Raw genomic sequence first — 15,724 nt, 5'->3', positions numbered from 1 at the left:
TCAGCTATAAAAACCTGGATGCAACATAACTTCCTCAAACTCAACAGCGATAAAACAGAATTCCTCCTCATAGGCTCCAAATCCACACTCAGTAAAATCAATAACCCCACTCTCACCATCGACGGCACCATTGTCTCCCCATCTCCCCAGGCCCGCAACCTTGGCGTGATCTTTGATTCCACCCTCTCCCTTGAGCCTCACATCCGCCATGTCATTAAAACCTCCTTCGTTCACCTCCGCAACATCGCCAAAATCAGACCCTCTCTCACACCCCCCACTGCTGAAAGACTCATCCATGCCTTCATCTCCTCCCGACTGGACTACTGCAACTCACTTCTCCTTGGCATCAGCTCCACCTACATCAACCGACTCCAACTGGTCCAGAACGCAGCCGCCCGACTCATCACCCACACCAAATCCTGGCATCACATCACTCCAGTCCTCAAACAACTTCACTGGCTTCCCATCTCCCACCGGATTACCTACAAAATCCTGGTCCTCACCTACAAAGCCCTCCACCATCTGGCCCCCCCATATCTCACTGACCTCCTCTCCCCCTACCAACCCTCACGGTCCCTCAGATCCACATCAGCCGGTCTCCTCTCCATCCACAAATCCAACCTCCGCAGTTTTGGGGACAGAGCCTTCTCCATGGTAGCTCCCAGGCTCTGGAACTCCCTCCCCCAACTGATCCGCAATTCCGTGTCCCTCACCATCTTCCAGTCCCGCCTCAAGACCCATCACTTCACCTCTGCCTATCCTTAGCCCCACGTCCCCCTCCCTTTTCATCTGTGCTTGAATTGCCTCATATTGTGTTTTGAATTGAATTCTGTCTTTAATTTGTGTACTAGTCATGTCGCTACTATTTATTTCATTCCGCTTACATGTTTTTCCTCTACTTGCTAAATTTTTGTAAGGTGTCCTTGAGACTCTTGAAAGGCGCCCATAAATAAAATTTATTATTATTATTATTATATTTGTAAATGCTTCTAGCAGGTCTCCCATCAACCTCCAGTGCTCTAGAGAAAACAATCCAAGTCTGCGCAACCTCACTTTATAGCCAATCCCCTGTGATCCCGGCATCATTGTGGTAAACCTCCTCTGCACCGTCCCCAAAGCCTCCACATCCTTCCTGTAATGTGGAGACCAGAACTGCACCCAATATTCCAAATGCTGCCTAACCACATTCTTTTGCAAACAGTGCCATTTTATCCCATATTTTAGGGCATCACGACAACAGAGCAATGATTTAAGGTGGGAGGAAGGAATCTTATAGAGGGTTTGGGCGGAAAAGTTTGTCTGTCCCCGACCCCCCACCCCCAAATAAAGTGGCTGTCACCTGGAATGTGCTGCCGGTGGAGGTGGGAGACATAAGTGACAGCAGCAGAATTGGGCCATTCGGCCCATCAATTCTACTCCCCCATTCAATCATGGCTGATCTATCTTTCTCTCTCAACCCCATTCTCCTGCTTTCTCCCCATAACCCCGAGACCCTTATTAAACAGCAGCAATCAATGTGGCTCACAAACATTTAGACAATACACTTAAATAAGGCAGCGTAGAGTCCTGACAAAGGGTCCAGACCTGAAACATGTTGCTCCAGCACTTTGTGTTTTACTCAAGATTCCACCACCTCCAGTTCCTTCTCCCTCTCAAGATACTATACTGATCTAATAGGCGCAAATTGGCTTACTCTAAATGCATAGGAAAGGTCTGCATGTATGTGGTGGGCCAAAGGGCTTGTTTCTGCCCTCTGCCAATCCATAACTCAATCACCATCTGTTGCCAGACTTGAAGTCAATCCCACTGCTGCATATTTACTAGAGAGTGCCACAAGCCCACACCAAGCTCTTAATCAGAGAGGACTCGGGTTTAGTTTATTTTAGAGATACAGAACGGAAACAGGCCCTTCGGACCACCGAGACCACGCTGACCAGTGATCCCGACCGGGTGACCAGACGCCTCTCGGCGAACCGCAGGGTGGCTGAGGCCGCTGTGAGGGGTGGGAGAACACTAGGGGGGGGGGGGGGCTGCCGCGGATACTGTATAGACTGTATCTTTGTCCACCCTTACGTGGTGACTATTTGCATACCTTGGGTACGCAAGCAAAGAGGTTCACTGTGACTTGTCACATGTGACAATAAAGTATTCATTCATTCCTTCCCCGCACATTAACTATCCTACACACGAGGGACAAATTTATATTTGCACCAAGCCAATTAAAGTACAAACCTGTACATCTTTGGAGAGTGGGAGGAAACCAAAGATCTCAGGGAAAATACTCATGCGGTCACGGGGAGAACGTGCAAACTCCGTACAGACAGCACCCGTAGTCGGGATAGAAACTGGGTCTCTGGCGCTGTATTCCCAAACCAAACCCCATGCGGGGTCTCGGGCTATTGCTCGGAACTCTGAACTCAAAAGATGTTCATCCAACCTGCAGCCTTCTTTGACACCAGTCTTCACTAAGAATAAGGCAGCCCAGTGGCGCAGCAGTAGAGTTGCTGCCTTACAGCGCCAGGGATGCAGTTGCAATCCTGACTACGGGTGCTGTCTGTACCAGGCACGTGCTGTCAGGGTAGGCAAGGTAGGCAGTGAAATTATATAACGGTAATTATTAAATATAAATAGTAAAGATTTCCAATTCATTTACTAAATTCAGTATTTATTATTAAATGGCTATTATTTTAATAATCTATCTTAGGTAGGCATAATTCTCCCGTGCCTTTCATCCGCAGTACGTGTAATACGCGTAACAATGTTTAACTCACGTGCTGTGGACGCTGTTTCAAGACTTCAATTACATCGGTCAATAAAGGCAGCTGAAATCCTGCCTTTGCACCGTGGACTGCGCGCAAGGTGCCGCGCACGCCCGCAGGAGAGGAGATCAATCTGCGCATGCGCGCTTTTACGATTTTTCTGTGCATGCACGGTTTTGACGATTTTTAAAGGTCGACTGACTGCCCAGTGCCTGCTCTGAGTAATTACTCACGGCACGTGTCTGGTCTGTACGGAGTTTGTAAGTTCTCCCAGTGACCACGTGGGTTTTCTCCGGGTGCTCCGGTTTCCTCCAACACTCCAAAGACGTGCAGGTTTGTTGGTTGATCAGCTTCTGCAAGTTGTCCCTAATGTATAGGATAGATCGCTGGTCAGCACGCATTTGTTGGGCCGAAGGGCGGCTGCATCTCCAAAACTAAAACTAAAGATTGGTTCTACTGCAGCCCTGGTGGATAGAATGGTTTGGATGCCAAATGCACGATGGAGACAGATTTTTGTGGACAGACAAATCTGTGGATAGAAGCAGTTCACAATCCCTCCTTACCGATGCCATCAAAGCGTTTAATGAGGTCATAAAAGGCTAGGAACAGTGGTTAGTGCTGCTGTCTGCATTTCCTGCAAGCTGGAATTGATTAGACAACTGAGCTTTACAACAAAGGGTTCTAGCATCATACCCTACTACACCTGACCTCAGATACCAATTTAAAACAGGGGACATCTTTCCACTTATAGACAAAACTGGAGTAACTCGGCGGGACAGGCAGCATATCCGGAGAGATTCCCTCCTGTCCCGCTGAGTTACTCCAGCATTTTGTGTCTATAATCGGTTTAAACCGGCATCTGCAGATCCTTCCTACACATCTTTCCACTTGGTGGGTTGATAAACAATTGTAAGACAATGACAAAGTATCCCAATAAGAAACTCGGAGAGGAATCGGTTGACCCGGACAGCTGCGTTTGTTCCTGGGACGTGCATGTCACTGGCAATACAGCTCCACCAGCTCCGGCACCCCCTTTAATCAGGACAAAATTCCAAGAGCGCATTTGAAACACCTCCCCCCCCCCAGGAAGTCCCCCCCAAAATGTGGTTCCTAGGCTGGGTGAGGTGGCCAATCTGAACCTCATCTGGACTTCCATGCCGATCAGCGGGCCGAATTAGCCCCCTGCGGCCGGGGCTCTGGAACTCCAGAGCCGGCAGATCGGTTTCCATAGACGACTTTGCAAGCCGTTATCTTGGCTCCTCAGCGGACCGCTCGGAACTGTTGGACAACTCCCGGAGGCCGTGATCTCCCCTTGGTCCGGCAAAAAGGATCATTCAGAAAGGCTCTGGAACCAAGGGTGCGGGAAAACCGGTGGTGGGCCTGTGCCACCTATTTATTGATCATCACCATTTTCCTCTGCGCAAATGAAGATCAATTCGGAGTCAAACGCACTGGGGTCTGAGGTCGCAAATAGGCCGGACCGGAGCAGTGAGCATGTGGAACTCACTCCCACAGAGGTGGTTGAGGCAAATTGTACAGATGCATTTCAGGGGAGGTAAGAGGAAGGGAGATGTTTTTATATGAGCCTGATTTTCAGGATCTGGGTGTCACTGACAAGGCCAATATTTATTGTCTATACAGGAGGAGGGTGGAGCTCAGTCACCACCTTCAACTCCTGCAGTCCTTCTTGTCAAGGTGATCGACAGTGGTGTTGAGTAGAGAGTTCCAGCATTTGGCCGTCAGTCACAATGAATATTTTCCACCTGCATTAGCGATCCTTGTCAATCTCAGTGGTAAATCCTGGGATTGGGAGATGCTGCAGAAGTAGTAATTCAAGTCGTGTTTATTATCAAATGCACAAGTATAGTGAGATACCATATTGTCCTAGCTCACCCATATTGAAGCAACGATCAAGAAAGCACGCCAACACCTCTACTTCCCTAGAAAGCTTAGGAAGTTTGGCATGTCCCCAACAACCCTCACCGACTTCTAGTTGTGCCGTGGAATGCATTTTATCGGGATGCATCAGAGTTTGGTTTGGCAACAGCTCCATACAAGACCACAAGAAATGACAGAGAATTGTGAAAGTAGCCCAGACCATTACTACAAATCAACCTCCCTCCCAGTGACTCCATTTGCACTTCAGGCTACCTCGGCAAGGCCACCAGCACAATCAAGGACGAGTCACACCCCAGCCACTATACTCTCAGGCAAGAAGGACAGAAGTGTGAAAACGCACAACTCCAGATTCAGGGATAATTTCTTCCCAGCTGTTATCAGGCAACTGAACCATCCTATCAACAACTAGAAAGCAGTCTTGACCTACTATCTACCTCATTGGAGACCCTTGGACTATCTGTAATCGGACAAACCTTATTCCCTTTATCCTGTATCTGTGCACGGCTCGATTGTAATCATGTATAGTCTTTCCGCTGACTGGTAAAGCTTTTCACTATACCTCGGTATACATGACAATAAACGGAACAAAACTAAATGTTCTGGCAGCTCATAGCCACCACCCTCGGTCATGGAATTCGTCAAGCTTGATCTCAAGCAGCAGCAGAACGTGGGACCAAAGCCCTCAGATCCCAAATATCTGCAGTTCAGGCTACAGTGGGAGTGCACCGACGGGCAGCTCAGGATAACACGAAGCATAGTAGGAACAAGGAACTAAAGAAGAGTTCTAAAGAAGAGCACAAAAAAAGAGCCACAAGGTGCTGGAGTAACTCAGGCAGCATCTCTGGAGAACGTGGACAGGTGACAAATTGAGTCGGGATCCTTTTTCAGACTGATTGTGATGGAGGGTTGGGGGGGGGGGGGGGTTAAAGCTGGAAGAGACGAGGGGCAGGGGGCAGAACAAAGCCTGGTGACAGGTTCAGTGAGTGGGCAGATGCATGGCAGATGCAGGTTAATGTGGATAAATGTGAGGTTATCCACTTTGGTAGCAAAACAGGAAGGCAGAGTATTACCTAATAATATCTGGGAATAATCTAATTTCTGGGAACAATTCAGAATATGCAGTATCTTTTCATTCCAAAGAGGAAGAAAGATTCTAGGGGCAGAAAGAGGCAACTGTGGCTGACAAGAGAAGTCAAGGACAGTGTAAACCTAAAAGAGAAGGCGTACAACATAGCAAAGATTAGTGGGAAGCCAGAGGATTGGAAAGCTTTTAAAGAACAACAGAGGGTAACTAAAAACACAATACGGGGAATAAAAGATGAAATACGAAGGCGAGCTAACCAATAGGACAACAAGAGTTTCTTCAGTTATATAAAATGCAAGAAAGAGGCAAGACTGGACGTTGGACAATGATGTGGGAGAAGTTTTTTGTTTTAGAGATACAGCGCAGAAACAGGCTCTTCGGCCCACCGAGTTAGCACCAAGCAACGATCCCCGCACATTAACATTATCCTACAAATACACCAGGGACAATTTTAGGCATACACCAAGCCAATTAACCTACAAATCCGTACGTCTTTGGAGTGTGGGAGGAAACCGAAGATCTCGGAGAAAACCCACGCAGGTCACGGGCAGAACGTACAAACTCTGGAGACAAGCACCCGTGGTCGGGATCGAACCCGGGTCTCCGGCGCTTTGAGGCAGCAACTCTACCGTTGCGCCACCATTTTATTGATATTACCCCGCTGCACTAAAAGGGAGCAAGGAAGAATAGTGGGAACTATAGGCTGATTTCGGTGGTTGGTAAGATTTTAGCGTCCATTATAAAGGATGAGGTTATGATAAAGGTTAGAAGTTCACGATAAAATAGGTGGAAGTCAGCATGGCTTTGTGAAGGGAAGGTCTTGCTTGACAAAATTGCTGGAATTCTTTGAAGAAGTAAATAGCAGGACAGACAAAGTAGAGTCAGAAGATGTTGTTCACTTAGATTGCACAAAGACTTTGATAAGGTGCCACACGTGAGGCTGCAAAGGAAGATGAGAGCCCACGGTATCAAAGGGCAGATACTAGCATGGATCGCAGGTTGGCTGAATGGCAGAAGACAAAGAGTGGCAATAAATGGGGCTTTTACTGGTTGGCTGCCAGTGACGTGGAGTTCTGCAGGGCTCGGTGCTGGGGCCGCTACTCTTCACGTTGTATATTAATGATTTGGACGAGTGGATTGAAGGCTTTGTGGCAGTTTGCGGATGATACGAAAATAGGTGAGCGGCAGGTAGTGTAGAGAAAGCAGGGACTCTGCAGAAGGACTTGGACAGGTTGGGAGAGTGGGCAGAGAAGTGGCAGATGGAATATAGTGTAGCAAAGTGTGGAGTCATGCATTTTGGTAGCAGGAATAAAGGCGTAGACTATTTTCTAAATGGGGAGAGAATCCACGAATCGGAAGTGCAAAGGAATTTGGGAGTGCTGGATTCCCAAAAAGTTAATCTGCAAGTTGAATCAGTAGTAAAGGGCTTGTATACAAAAACAGGGAAGTAATGCTGAGGCTCTATAAGGCGCTGGTCAGGCCGCATTTGGAATATTGTGAGCAATTTTGGGCACCATATCAGTGGTAGGATGTGCTGGCTCTGGAGAGGGTCCAGAGGAGGTTTACAAGAATGATCCCAGGAATTAGAAGGTTAACCTATGATGAGCTTCTGTCGGCACCGGGCCTGCACTCACTGGAGTTTAGAAGAATGATGAGGGGGAACCTCATTGAAACGTACAGAATAGTGAAAGGCTTGGATAGAGTGGATGTTTCCACTAGTGTGTGTGTCTAGGGCTATAGGGCACAGCCTCAGAATTAAAGGATGTTCCTTTAGGAAGGAGATGGAGATATTTCTTTAGTCAGAGGGTGGTGAATCTGTGGAATTATTTGCACAGAAGGCTGTGGAGGCCAAGTCAGTGGATATTTTTTAAGGCAAAGATAGATAGATTATTGATTAATACCGGGGAGAAGGCAGGAGAATAGGGTTAGGAGGGAGAGATAGATCAGCCATGATTGAATGGTAGAGTAGAGATGGACCAAATGGCCTAATTCTGCTCATATTCCTTCTGACCTCCTTATGAGATGAAAAGACAAAAGGTGTGATATACAGACTGAAGAGGTGAAGCCAGAGCAAGGAATATAGGCGGAAGGGGAGGGGAAAGAAGAGAAGTTGTTGCAAGTACAGGTGGGGAACGGGGGGGGGCATATACAGCGCCCTCCATAATGTGCGGGACAAAGACCCATCATTTATTTATTTGCCTCTGTACTCCATAATTTGACATTTGTAATAGAAAAAAAAAATCACATGTGGTTAAAGTGCACATTGTCAGATTTTATTAAAGGGTGTTTTTTTATACATTTTGGTTTCGCCATGTAGAAATTACAGCTGTGTTTATACATAGTTCCCCCATTTCAGGGCACCAATGTTTGGGACACATGGCTTCACAGACGTTTGTAATTGCTCAGGTGTGTTTAAATGTCTCCTTAATGCAGGTGTAAGAGTGTTCTCAGCACCTAGTCTTTCCATCATCTTTGGAAACTTTTATTGCTGTTTATCAACACGAGGACCAAAGTTGTGCCAATAATGATCAAATAAGCCATTATGAGTGAGAAACAAGAATAAAACTGTTAGCCAAACCTTAGGCATACCAAAATCAACTGTTTAGAACATCATTGAGAAGAAAGGGAGCACTGGTGAGCTTACTAATCGCAAAGGGACTGGCAGGCCAAGGAAGACCGCCACAGCTGATGACAGAAGAATTCGCTCTACAATAAAGAAAAATCCCCAAACACCTGTCCAACAGATCAGAAACACTGTTCAGGAGTCAGGTGTGGATTTGTCAATGACCACAGCCCACAGAAGACTTCATGAACAGAAATACAGAAGCTACACTGCAAGATGTAAACCACTGGTTAGCTGCAAAACTAGGATGGCCAGGTTACAGTTTGCCAAGAAGTACTTAAAAGAGCAACCACAGTTCTGGAAAAAGGTCTTGTGGACAGATGAGATGAAGATTAGCTTATATCAGAGTGACGGCATGAGCAAAGTATGGAGGAGAGAAGGAACTGCCCAAGATACAAAGCATACCACCTCATCTGTGAAACACGGTGGTGGGGGTATGATGGCCTGGGCATGTATGGCTGCTGAAGGTACTGGCTCATTTATCTTCATTGATGAGACAACTGCTGATGGTAGTAGCACAATGAATTCTGAAGTGTATAGACACATCCTATCTGCTCAAGTTCAAACAAATGCCTCAAAACCTATTGGCTGGCAGTTCATTCTACAGCCAGACAATGATCCCAAACATACTGCTAACGCAACAAAGGAGTTTTTCAAAGCTAAAATATGGTCAATTCTTGAATGGCCAAGTCAAACACCCGATCTGACCTCACTTGAGCATGCCTTTTATATGCTGAACAGAAAACTGAAGGGGACTAGCCCCCAAAACAAGCATTGATGGCTGCAATACAGGCCTGGCAGAGCATTACCAGAGAAGACACCCAGCATCTGGTGATGTACATGAATCGCAGACTTCAAGCAGTCATTGCATGCAACGGATATGTAACAAAATACTAAACATGACTAGTTTCATTTACATGACATTGTTGTATCCCAATTATGGCGCCCTGATTGGGGGGGGGGGGGAGCTATGTATAAACACTGCTGTAATTTCTACATAGTGAAACCAAAATGTATAAAAATGGCCTTTATTGAAATCTGACAATGTGCACTTTAACCGCATGTGATTCTTTCTATTACAAATCTCAAATTGTGGAGTACAAAAGGCAAATAAATAAATGATGGGTCTTTGTCCCAAACATTATGGAGGGCAGTATACATCGCAACTAAACTGCATCTTGGCAAAACAAACGTCTTAAAGCACTTGAGGGAACCACAAGCCAAGAATATGGGCGGCATGGTGATGCGCCGGTGGAGTTGCAGCCTTGTAGCGCATAGCGCAGGGACCGGGGCTTGATTCTGTCCAACGATGCTTGTCTGTACAGACTTTGTACATTCTCCCGGTGACCTGTGTGGGTTTTCTCCGAGAACTTCGGTTTCCTCCCATACTCCAGACGTACAGGTGTGCAGGTTAATTGACCTTATATAAATGTAAAAATTGTCCCTAGTGTAGGATAGTGTTAATGTGCGGGGATCGCTAGTCGGTGCGGACTCAGTGGGCCTAAGGACCTGTTTCCGCACTGTATCTCTAAATTAAACAAAATATATACCATAAGATATCAAAGCAGTATTAGACCACTCAGCCCATAAAGTCGGCTCTGCCATTCAATCGTGTCTCATCTACATTATTCCTCTCATTACCATTTTCTTGGCTTCTTCCCGTAACCTTTGACGCCCTTATTATACTGCACCGTTCGCAGAAAAGTGGGCACAGTAGAAGACTAACCACGGTGTTTTGGAACAGGAGTAGCCTCAATTATTCCCCTGCTCCCGTGCTCTTAGGCTTGTTGGTGATAAATTATCTGCCGGAGGAAATCAACGGATTGAGCAGCATCTGTGAGGGGAAGGAAATGGTCAACGTTTCGGGTCGAGACCCTGCATTAGGACTCCAGGTCTAGGCTGGCTAGTGATATTGACTCCATCATGGATTACGATACGATGCAGAGATGCTGCCTGTCCCGCTGAGTTTCTCCAGTTTTTTGTGTCTAGAATCTTCAGAACTTTATTTATCCCTGGAGGGAAATTGGTCTGTCAAACACAAGATACATGAAATTAAAGTGACGAGTGGAAAGGATGTGCAAAGATCGGGGGGGGGGGGGGGGGGGGGGGGGAAGACTCAGGTCTACCCCACGACAGACGGAGGGGGTGGAGTTGTACAGTTTGGTAGCTACAGGGAAAAAGGATCTCCTGTGGCATTCTCTACTGCATTTTGGTGGAACCAGTCTGTTGTTGAAGGTACTCCTCTGGTTGGCCAGTGTGTAATGGAGGGGGTGAGCTGTATTGTCCAGGATGCTCTGTACTTTGAGCAGCATCCTCCCCTCCAAGACTACCTCCCATGAATCCAACTCCGCCCCCAGGACAGAGCCAGCCTTCCTGATGAGTTTTGTTAACCTTGTTGGCATCTGCAGCCATCGCCCTGCTGCCCCAGCACACGACTGTGAAGATGATGGCACTGGTTACCACCGAATGGTAGAACATCTGCAGCATCTTATTGCAGGCGTTGAAGGGGTGGGGCCTTCTCAAAAAGTATAGCCGGCTCTGTCCCTTCTTATACAGGGTCTCAGCGTTCCTGAACCAGCCCAGTCTACTGTCCAGGTACACTCCAAGGTACTTGTAATCCTTGGTAAACTGCACATCCACACCATTGATGGAGACAGGGTGTTCCTAAAGTCCACCACTAACTCCTTCGTCTTACCGGTTGTTGAGCTGGAGGTGATTCAGCACACACCACTCAAACTCGTTGACCACACCTCTGTATTCAGCTTCCCTCCCCTCACTGATGCAGCCCACAATTGCAGAGTCATCCGAAAACGTCTGCAGGTGGCAGGAGTCCTAATTGTATCAGAAGTCCGAGGTGTAGATGGTGAACAGGGAGAGCGGGCCGTCCCCAGTGGGGCCCCTGTGTTGCTCACCACCATGTCCGAGACACAGTTCTGTAGCCAGACATACTGTGGTCCTCCAATCAGGTAGATGGTGATCCAGCACACCAATGGAGCATCCACCCGCATCTTCGTCAGTTTGCTCCCTAGCAGTGCAGGCTGGACGATATTAAAAGCACTGGAGAAGTTAAAAAACATGACTCGATGCTTCCCGGCTCATCCAGGTGAGCATAGAACGATGGAGCAGGTGGATTGTGGCATTCTCAAACCCCATCTTTGTTTGGTAAGCGAACTGCTATATTACTCTTGAATATTCTCTTGAACTTCTGCAGCTGTAGAACTGGTTACATCACGGCCTGGTTCAGCAACTCAAAGGCCCAAGGATGAAGAAGACTGCAAAAAAGTGTTGAACACTGCCCTGGTCCAATGCCGGGTAATGACCTCTCCACCTCCAAGGGGTCTATAGGAGTTGCTGCCTCTAAAAGGTAACCTGCACTATCAGAGACCCACACCCCCTGGCTACACTCTCATTTCACTCCTGAAAGTACAGGACCCTGAAGACTGTAACGTTCAGGTTCAGGAACAGCTTCTTTTCTTCAAACATCAGGCTCTTACACACCACAACCTCCAAATAAGTGCAGAACTACAGGGACTTTGGGCATTTTTTTTTTTGCCTTCCTTCACAGTGAGTAATGTGGAGGAGTCACTGTGGTGGATGTTCATGTTAAAATGTATTTTGTGGGCCTTGTTGCTTTTTATTGGTATGACTATGGCAAATCAAATTCCTCGTATGTTGCAAAACATACTGGCTAATAAATTATGATATGATTATGATATATGTACATACAGAACTTTGTTGTTGATTATGGTGTTTACAGAGTACTATTTACATCTCCGCCATTGTCCTCCTCCTCATATTTCGCTTGGGCAGAGGTATGAATATTGATTTCTCTCACTTCAGGTAGCCCCGGCATTCCCTCTCTCTATATCCCTCCCCCACCCAAGTCACCCCAGCTTCTCGTTTTCACCCAACAACTAACAATGGCCTGTTTTCTTTATCATCGTTACTTTTTTGCATATCTTTCATTCATTGTTCTTTATCTCTCCACATCACCGGCTATATCTCTCGTTTCCCATAACCCTAACCAGGCTGAAGAAAGGTCTCGGCCCGAAACGTCACCCATCTCTTCTCTCCTGAGATGCTGCCTGTCCCGCTGAGTTACTCCAGCTTTTTGTGTGTTCCTTCAGTTTAAGCCAGCATCTGCAGTTCCTTCTTACACACGTTATATCTCTGTTGTGCTGCTTCAAGAAAGAATTTCATTGTTCCGTTTCAGGACATAAGACAATAAAACACACTCAACTCTTGAACTCCCATTTCCAACACCACCTAGGCTGATGCAGTTTTTGGATAGGACTTACCATGGCCCTCTAATGTATCTGTAGGAGGTCCAACACCAATTATTTGAGAATTATTATTAGTGTCCAATGGATAGAATTATTTCACTCAGCCACACCACTGTCAGGTCCCGATTACTCCTAGAGAAACAAGGGACAGGAGATGCTGGCTGCCAAAAAAAAAGACAAAGTACTGGAGTAACTCAGCGTGTTAGGCAGCATTCTCAGTTCAATGAAGGGTCCCATTCCAAAACATCACCTATCCATGTTCTCCAGAGGTGCTGCCTGACCCACGGAGTTAAGGGCCTGTCCCACTGTACAAGGTAATTCAAGAGTTCTCCCGAGTTTCCCGATTGAACACAATTTTGGCGGCGCGACTCACCCGTTGCAGCGGCCCCTACAGCCTGTCTGTCTTTTTTTTATTTTTTGTCTAGTTAAATGTAGTGTTGGTGTTTTTGTAATACTGGTTTTAAATGTGTATATGTGGGGGGCAGGGGAAACTGTTTAAAATCTCTTCCCTGTCCCGCAACGCGACTTCTCCAGCCCGTGTCGCGGGGTTGGAACGACCCGGAGCGGGGACGTACATCGCTCGGCACGGCTTCATGGCCGTGGGACATTCCAGCACCCGCCGGGGGCTCCAACGTTGTGACATTTAGACCGGGAGCGGGGCCGTAAATCGCCCGGCACGGCCTAAAATGGCCGTGGGACTTAGCATCGCCCGCCTGGGGCTTGGACATCTGGAGAGAAATGGAGAACAGGGGAGAGAAAAGACTTTGCCTTCCATCACAGTGGGTTCACTGTGATGGATGGTTGTGTGAATTAAATTGTGTGTATGTCTGTAGGAAATTGTCTTTGTATGGCTGTGGAAACGGAATTTCGTTTGAGCCTCACTGAGGCTCAAATGACAATAAATGGTATTGTATTGTATTGTAATAGCCGTTCGTAGGTACTCGGGGCTCTCGTGGACATTTTTCACAGTGCTGAAAAAACTTCACGAGTTACCGCATTTCCCCGAGTACCTGCCGTTAGCATTACGAGCGCTACTAGACATCCACGAGCTCCGACGTAGCCGCCACATACATTCTACGTACTTACCACGCGTTTAATTTTTTTTAAACTCAGGAGAGCTCTTGAATTACCTCGTACAGTGGGACAGGCCCTTTACTCTAGCACTCTGTGAAACATCACCTATCCATGTTCTCCACAGATGCTGCCTGACCCGCTGAGTTACTCTTGATCACTCCTGTCAGTTTTACACATTGCAAGAGTCCAACAATTTCAAAACCTGCAGTACTTTTGCAAGTGACTCAAGCTCCCACAAGGAACAACAGAAATTTGAAGTTAGCATTTCACAGCAATTAATGCAACTTTCACTGCAAACCGTCTGGAAACTTTTCAAAGGCACCGCACATTATATTCTCACAAAAGTAAACATAAACCACGCTGACAAAGAAAGATATAGTTACCAATGGCAAATTAATTCGACAACGGCACAGGGGAAGGGAACCTGCCCGCACAATTAGGGGGGTTTGGAGGGGTGACACAAGGTGAACAATACCGGTGGTAGGTGGGGGGAGCCAAGCCAGCAGGTGGGAGGTCTTGTCCAACCCATGCCTAGATAGTTTAGTTTATTGTCACGAGAACCGGGGTACAGTGAGAAAGCTATACAAAGGGGTATAAAGGAGGGGGCTACAGGGGCCCTACCAATCAACAAGGGGAGGAGCAGGTGGATCATGGAAGGGCAGTAGCAAGGGGAAGGAGAAAGTGGGAGGCACATACACAGGGGCACACCGAGGGGGGAGGCGTGCCACAGAGTGATGGGGTCCAGAGGGAGAGCAGTGCCCGGGGGGGGGTGGAAGAGAGTGGGAAACGAGCCCATGTGGGTAAAGGGAGAAAGAGGTGTACATGGAAGAAGATTCAGAGGGGGGACAGTGCACACACATGGGGATGGAGAGGAGGGGGGGGCACACATGAAGGGGTCAATGGGGTGGGGTGGGGACGTGCCCGCGCATTGAGGGGGTCGGGGGGCGCGCTCACCGTCCAGGGAGACGAACTGTCCGACGGCCGACGAGCCGCCGCCGCTGTTCTCCACGAACTGTACCTCGGACACGATGATGTTGTCCTCCAGCACGGAGCCGCACGCCGTGCACACCGCGTCCCCCCGCGCCGGGTCCAGCTCGATGTCCGTGCAGCCGCAGGTGCGGCACACCCGTGGGGTCGCCATTGCCCGCCGGGGACTCGCCTCACCACAGCCCGGGGATTCTGCTGGGGCCTCCGCCTCACGGCAGCCCGCGGGCGGGCACCGGCCTCACGAAGGCCCGGGGATTCTGCCCTGCCCTCGGCCGCGGGGCGAGCGGCGAGTCCGCGGCTTCTCTCGGGCCTTTGGCCGCCTGTCGGGGAGTCCCGGCTCCGGCGGATCGCTAGGCCTCTGCCTCGGGTACCGAGCGGGCCCGACACCGGCTCCGGCTCCGGCTCCTAGTGGGCACGGCTCTCGGTCGCCGCTGCCGCTCCTGCTCCACAGCCGCTGGGTCTCGGTGACGACCCGGTGCCGGTGCCCGGTTGGTTCTCTCCCGCTCTCTCTGCTGCTGAAACCCGGCGACCAGCTGCTCCCCGCCCCGCTGGGTCACCGTCACCGGTCCCGGGTTTACCGGCTGAGGCCCGGTTACCACTCAGTCCCGGCCAGCGCCCCCGCTGCTGCTCCCCGGTCCCGGCCTCTGGTCGACGACGCTCCCGCCCCGTGTCCGCTCCACTCCGCTCGGTGTCCGGAGCCGCACTGAGCTGAGCCGGCGGCAGCGCGGGGCAGCCCACACCGGGGGAGGGGGGGGGGATGTTCATGATGGATCGAACCGACTCTTAAATATTAAACCCAGCTCCGCTCCACCGCTCACAAACACCGACACAATCCACAAAAAAACACACGGCAGGCGGACCGTTCCAGCTGCAATACCTTTCAGATTTAATCATTATTTTGTGATTGAGTTTCTCTACCCCCCCCCCCCGGGCCCAGAGTTAGTGCGGTCCTGGGAACGCACGTGCTCCGAATTAAAGGCGCCGGAACAACAACAACCCTCATAAAATGCTGCAG

At 48.7% G+C, this 15,724-nt stretch overlaps 1 protein-coding gene across 2 annotated transcripts in view; it reads right to left on the bottom strand.

The window, feature by feature from the left end:
- brf1 (BRF1 RNA polymerase III transcription initiation factor subunit) overlaps positions 1-15,399 on the bottom strand; it is a 340,666-nt gene extending 325,267 nt beyond the window's left edge. The window contains exons 1-2 of one of the 2 annotated variants that reach the window (XM_033027516.1): positions 14,917-15,399; positions 14,677-14,872 (exon numbers count right to left, since the gene is read on the bottom strand). In XM_033027516.1, the coding sequence (XP_032883407.1) occupies positions 14,677-14,863 (187 nt within the window). In that variant the 5' untranslated portion in view covers positions 14,864-14,872; positions 14,917-15,399. Of the gene's footprint in view, positions 1-14,676 lie in introns of both variants that reach the window. The other variant, XM_033027515.1, reaches the window with a different exon arrangement.
- Between the last annotated feature and the right edge of the window lie 325 nt (positions 15,400-15,724).

This window comes from Amblyraja radiata, chromosome 9 (genome assembly GCF_010909765.2).
Source record: "Amblyraja radiata isolate CabotCenter1 chromosome 9, sAmbRad1.1.pri, whole genome shotgun sequence".
NCBI lineage: Eukaryota > Metazoa > Chordata > Chondrichthyes > Rajiformes > Rajidae > Amblyraja > Amblyraja radiata.
This window is presented reverse-complemented; position numbering and strand designations above follow the sequence as displayed.